Source organism: Falco punctatus (assembly GCF_963210335.1).
Source record: "Falco punctatus genome assembly, chromosome: 2".
NCBI classification, from domain to species: domain Eukaryota; kingdom Metazoa; phylum Chordata; class Aves; order Falconiformes; family Falconidae; genus Falco; species Falco punctatus.
Genome location: NC_137581.1, coordinates 76,748,547 through 76,754,269, shown reverse-complemented (window position 1 = coordinate 76,754,269; position 5,723 = coordinate 76,748,547). Strand labels below are relative to the sequence as shown.

Genomic DNA, 5,723 nt, shown 5'->3' with positions numbered 1-5,723 from the left:
CGCGGGGGCGGGGGCGGGCCGCGGCTGCTGGGGCCCGGCGGAGCTCCGCGGGGCCGTACGGAGCCCTCGGAGAATTGGAGAGCTTCTACAGAATCAGATAAAACATAAATTTGGTGAGTGAGCAGTAAAGGTCGTCTGAAAAAATGAGAATTGCCTTTGAAAATGTATTTCAAAATAACATTTAATATTACAATTGCATTCACATACAGTATCGAATACGCTTAGCCCAGTACTTAATGCTCTGCGTTTCAAGCTCTGCTGTTCTTGACAGTTACCTTGGTTGCACCTACTATTTTTTTTTCCTTCAGGAAAATGAAATAATTTTGAATATTTAAATATGGCTCCCCCTGTGTATCATGCACTGTGGCTATGCTATCTCAAAGCTGAAGTATCCAAAAGGAGAAAGCTGAGCTTGGTTATTCTGAAAACAAGAAAAGAACCATAAAGCAAAGCAAAAGCATTTTCTCTCCTGTTCTTGATACTGTGTTTCAGGCAAAAGTTTTTCAGATTCATCTATAGTTAGATTATTCTGCTTTGGCAGTACCAGTGTTAAAGTGGTACAACCCTCTGTCGTGTGGATTTAACAGCAGAAGCATAATAAGTAAAATGACTACAGTTAGTCTCATATAGGAAAGGAATAAAGTTACACTGCTAGAGATGCCTTCACGCCTATGTAACTGTGCCCCCTCCACCACCCAAGGATTTTTAGTTGAAGAAAGCACTTTCTTCCTTATTCACATGCTATTTGTAATGATACAAGATCTGCTTATACACTAAATTTTAAAGAACTTTTTCTTCTTAAGAATTCGATTCTGCTGCAGTGAAAGGATTCTGCAAGTCACAAGTATCTGAGGCCACTTAAAGCACTAGCCATCTGCAAAACCACAGGAAAAAGGTAAACGTATGTATGAAGGCGGGAGTTAGAAGCACATGCTATTTTTGTAGAAAGTAAGATAATCTTAGAAGTTAGTATAACTAAGTCACAGATTCTGTTTTTGAAGTTCACCAGCCTGGCTAGAAGTGACTGAGGGCTGATCCGCTGCACATCCGAAGTACAGGCAGCCAGAATGGGACATGTCAAGGGGAAGAATGACAAGACCCTCAATTGAAGAAACTGGTTCACCACCTCCAGTTAGCAAGGAACTATGTGAATACACAGGTTTATAGCTTATGGGAGGATGTAAAACAAAAGGTTTGATGGCAGAAAGTTGTCTTAGATTTTATAGCCCATTTAACAGCATCTCATCAGGACCTTAAGGGAAATACCCAAGTATGGAAGGCAACCACCAGAAAGATGAAAGTAAAACTACTAAATCATCCTGCATATTAGTAATATTATCTTCAAAAATTGTTGAAGATATGTAAGTAATGGACACAAACATTTAAAAAATATCCCAATTTTCAAGTAATGCTTTAAAAGTGAAACTTTTCCCTTCTGCTCATTCCAATAGCATTATAAATTACATTAATACAAATAATTCACATTCTTAGTGACTACACAATATCACACTTCAGTCTATCACTTTCCTTGACTGTAAAATGCAAAGTAGCTAGCTAAGTTTAGCATATGCCTATTACAGTATTATCTTCATAGAGCATTACAGTATTATCACAGTAAAGCATGTTGTTCAGTGTTTCATTGTTTTAGTTTGTAATCCAAAGATGTAAATTTCGTATATCTGTAGGTAAAAACACTGCAGAGTGGCCTTCCATGTTTGTTTTGTGAGTTTCGAAAAAAAAAAAATATCCCTGACCTCACAACCTGGTGACACTAAACCATGCATTTTGTATGTCCTCTTTTAATTAGCAAAACCAACAGCGGTGAGTTCCAGTACCCAGCGCATTTACTTCAGCCACAATGTTCCAAATAACTCAAGTAACACATACCAGTCTACAGGTGTATCTTACAAAATCAATTTCTCTGGGGGCAAAGGTGTTTAAAAAAAGAGCAAAGCTTTTCACTATGAAACACGATGAACTTGCCCTCCCAAACAAATCAGCATTACAAATTCAGTCAGATAATCCACTAAATATGAAAATTCAGTGGAGCCTAGCTCATCATCTAAAAAAACACTCTACTGGGCCTTTTGTTGTATGTGTTGCTATGATGGTGGTTATCTGCTGGCCATCAGAAGTGTCCTTCAGATATACAGCCGTGCTGTCTGGTGGTAGAACTAATCCCTGTCTCCCATGTCCTGGGTGGCAGTAGCAGTGCAGTTCCAAAATAAATGTGGACCAAAATAAAAATGCACCTTGAACATTACTGTGGTCATGGCACTGTGATGATCTCCCTATATCTTTTAAAACTAGGAATAGCCAAACACATTCTTTTGTATAAAAAGCGTTCTTTAAAAAAAAAGAATTTTAATTGTAATTAGGCTGTTGGTATAGAGCACTTTATATTTTTACAGCACTATTTTCATTTTTGCATTTCAGAAGTTGCAAAGTGACCTTAAGTCACTGAACAAAAAAAGTTTTTTAATTTAAAAACCTGAATTATAATATTTTTAGTCAATTAATTAAAATAAAAAACCCTCAAGTAATGTAAATTACAAAATGTTACTGCATAGCTTTATCTTTTATGCATACTTGTCTTTTATTTAAGAATTGCTAATCCTGAAGAATGCTACTATAGTACAGAGTTGAAATTACAAACATGGCAAGTCTGCAGTTCTATTTGCACAATACTAAGACCTATAAAATACAGCTGTTTGAAATTTAGGTGATCTGTTTGGAAGCTGGTAAGTTTTAGGACAAGTTAAAGAAAGAAGTAGAAGCGGGCTTTAACCTCAGGAAATGGCTTATTTGCAAATGGACTGTACGCTGACATGCAATATTAGCTTTTTCTTAAACTTACTTTCAGAACACAGTTCCAAAAGTGTTTTAAAATACTTACTTGAGAATTTACTGGTTAAATGGTACAGTTGCTACTTTCACCAAGTCAAAAATATTCTTCCTTTATTTACAAAATCTCTTTAATCCTTCACATTGAAAACAAGTAAAAGAATACAGTAGCTATGATAAATTGCCATTAAGCTGTACTCACCACCGCCACCCCCCACCCTCACCCACCCCCCGGACTGAAGAATCCTGCTTTTTAACACCAACTCAGAAGCCTGGAATATCGAAGAGCACTCCACAACAGCAGGAAGAAAAACCAAAATGTACTTTCAAAACTGGGGGCGGGGAAGAGATTAATTGCAGTAAAATTTTCCCTTTTTTCACTATTCACAATGAACCAAGTGTCCAATGTGTGGCTTAACTTTCCATATTTTCAAGGAAGTCACATTCAACGCTCTCTTCAAGCTGTTGCAAGATCTTTGTGCCATTACTGCCAACATAGTCCACAGAGAGAGAGGCAAAAGCATGTGAATTCTGGGACTCACTGCCATTTGTTGTAAATGCACAACACAGAGTCTTGAAAAAGGGCATAAGCTGGGTGATGCTAGATATAGAGTGAACATTCAAAAGAGGAAATTGCTGCTTCTTGGAAATTCCCTCAGTGGTGTTTGTTTCCTGTAAGCAAATAAACTGAGATTTACTAAAGGTTTTGCAGTAAGACACATTGGTGTAATGGCCTGTCTGAACCCTGTACTATACCCTTTTTTCATACTAAGAGATCCACAGCCTACAACTGTATTACAATATAAATTGTATAGATGGTATACCGAGTTACTTCTGTAGTGGGATTCGAGGTTAAACGAAAGACTCACAAGTTCAGAAGATTGCACGTTTAGACTAGCCTTCAGAATCGGCTATCAAACAACAGAATACAGAGATATCTCTGAGAAATACTAATGCCTCTATTTTCTTTTCTGGAAGAATTAATATGAAACCTTAATGATAATGTAAAATACTATTACGGTAAACTTTTTTGACAAAGTAAATCATGCTCTTTTTTTTTTATAAATACTGTCCTGTCAGAGACAGATTGTTCTCACTGGCTGGCTGTGAGGCAGATTTAAGGGAAAAACACGAAAACACTCAAAAGCCATCTGACATCTTCAAGATACACCTGTGAAAGCTTTTTCACATTTTTTTTTAAAAGCTTCATGAATTTTATTAAATATCTAAAAACCTCTTGCCTAACTTAACTTCCATTTCTAAACAAGTGATAAGATTTTAATGGATAAAAAACCGAACCAAAACAAAAGGATTCAAGTTAAGCATTCTTTCTTTACCCCATATTTCATCTTCAGCAGATCCATGATTCTCACAATGTGTGGTCTGCATTCCTGATGATTTTCTAACAGATGAGAGGTCACAGTAGATGACTCTGTGTCCACTTCCGGAACAAATGCCCATTTGTACCTGAAACAAATGGATTACTTGATAAGAAGACAGGCAGAAAAAAAATCCTTGTGTGGATCATACATAGTTTAGTAGAGCACTGGTTTGTTTACAGAAAGCTGTCATAACTATAATTTTATGCTAGTACCAGGGCCAAACTTAATGAACAAGGATGTTAATATCATGCCAGTATTTAAATACAACTAGCTCAGAAAAAAAAATAATCTCAAGTGTGTGCAAAGGAAGAACAAAGAACAGACTCCATCCTTCTCCCAGTTTAACAAGTTAAAGAATCTGTTAATGATTATAGCAAGATCCTCCTACACTGACAAGACCAAATTGTTTTTCCAAATACCCAGAATTACATCTGCCTGAGTATCAATAACTGCACTTGTAAAAAGAACTGATGGCAAAATTTAGTCTAGAAGAAAGTAGATCTGGAATTACTTCAAAGGATAAGAGTGGTAACAACCCAGAGAACAGGTCAGTAATTAGAGGACTTACATTTGAAACAACTGCATCCTGTCAGGTGGAAACGAAAGCGCTGTGTCCAAAAACTTACAAGCTGATAAGTACAAGGACAGCTCATTCTGCTGTATATCATATCCACTGCCATCACCCAAGACTTTCTGTTTGCTTATTTTGCTGTTGCTCCTATGTTAGTTACAATTAAGAAGTGTACCATTAAAACATAAATCCACTAAATGTTTTTCATTCAGTAAAAGAGAAATGCACACATTTACACAAATAAGCACTTGCACTTGTGTGCAACAAAAATTATTTTTGTTCTGTATAAGCACTGTGATTAATAAAAAAAAGTCTGTTAGAAGTAATTAAACTATTCAGAAAAAATGGCAACATGTTAAAATATCGAAATGCTGACTTAGTATCTCTTCTTTTTTTGTATGCAACTAATAAGTGGTACTTAACAGTTTTTTAACATATCACTATTTTAGCTGCTGAAAAAAAAAAGTCCTAAACTGTGATTCATCAGTACTAGAAATACACAAGTGCAGTAAGAAAAAATCCTGTTGTCTCCTCCCTATCCCAGATAATTAAATAAGTAAATAAATAAAAAATTGCAGATACAGAACAAGCACAGCTTTCACAAGTTCTCTACCAGACAAATGGTAATTCTTACTTTGATGGTTCATCTTCTTCAGTTAAATCTTCTTCCAGCTGTAGAAATGTCTGAATCTTTAAAGAAATAAATTATTTATGGGCATGCTGAAAGATTCATACAACTCAATCACAAAAAAGATAGGCTTCACATATCTTGTATGTAGAACCACAGACCCTTAGTTTACTCTTACGATTTGCAACAAATTAAGAAACCATGCAAGAGATTAATTCTACTCTTGTTGCTAATGTAATCAAAAAGGTATTTCCTAATCACAATGTTAATTCTGTTCCCAAATTATCAAACTAATGTA

At 35.9% G+C, this 5,723-nt stretch overlaps 1 protein-coding gene across 2 annotated transcripts in view; it reads right to left on the bottom strand.

The window, feature by feature from the left end:
• Positions 1-163: 163 nt before the first annotated feature.
• The window catches only part of DOP1B (DOP1 leucine zipper like protein B), a 51,819-nt gene continuing 46,259 nt past the window's right edge, over positions 164-5,723 (bottom strand). For both annotated transcript variants that reach the window (XM_080376241.1, XM_080376240.1), the window contains exons 34-37: positions 5,432-5,487; positions 4,795-4,944; positions 4,182-4,311; positions 164-3,516 (exon numbers count right to left, since the gene is read on the bottom strand). In XM_080376241.1, coding sequence (XP_080232367.1) covers positions 3,259-3,516; positions 4,182-4,311; positions 4,795-4,944; positions 5,432-5,487 — 594 coding nt within the window. In that variant the 3' untranslated portion in view covers positions 164-3,258. The remainder of the gene's footprint in view (positions 3,517-4,181; positions 4,312-4,794; positions 4,945-5,431; positions 5,488-5,723) is intronic.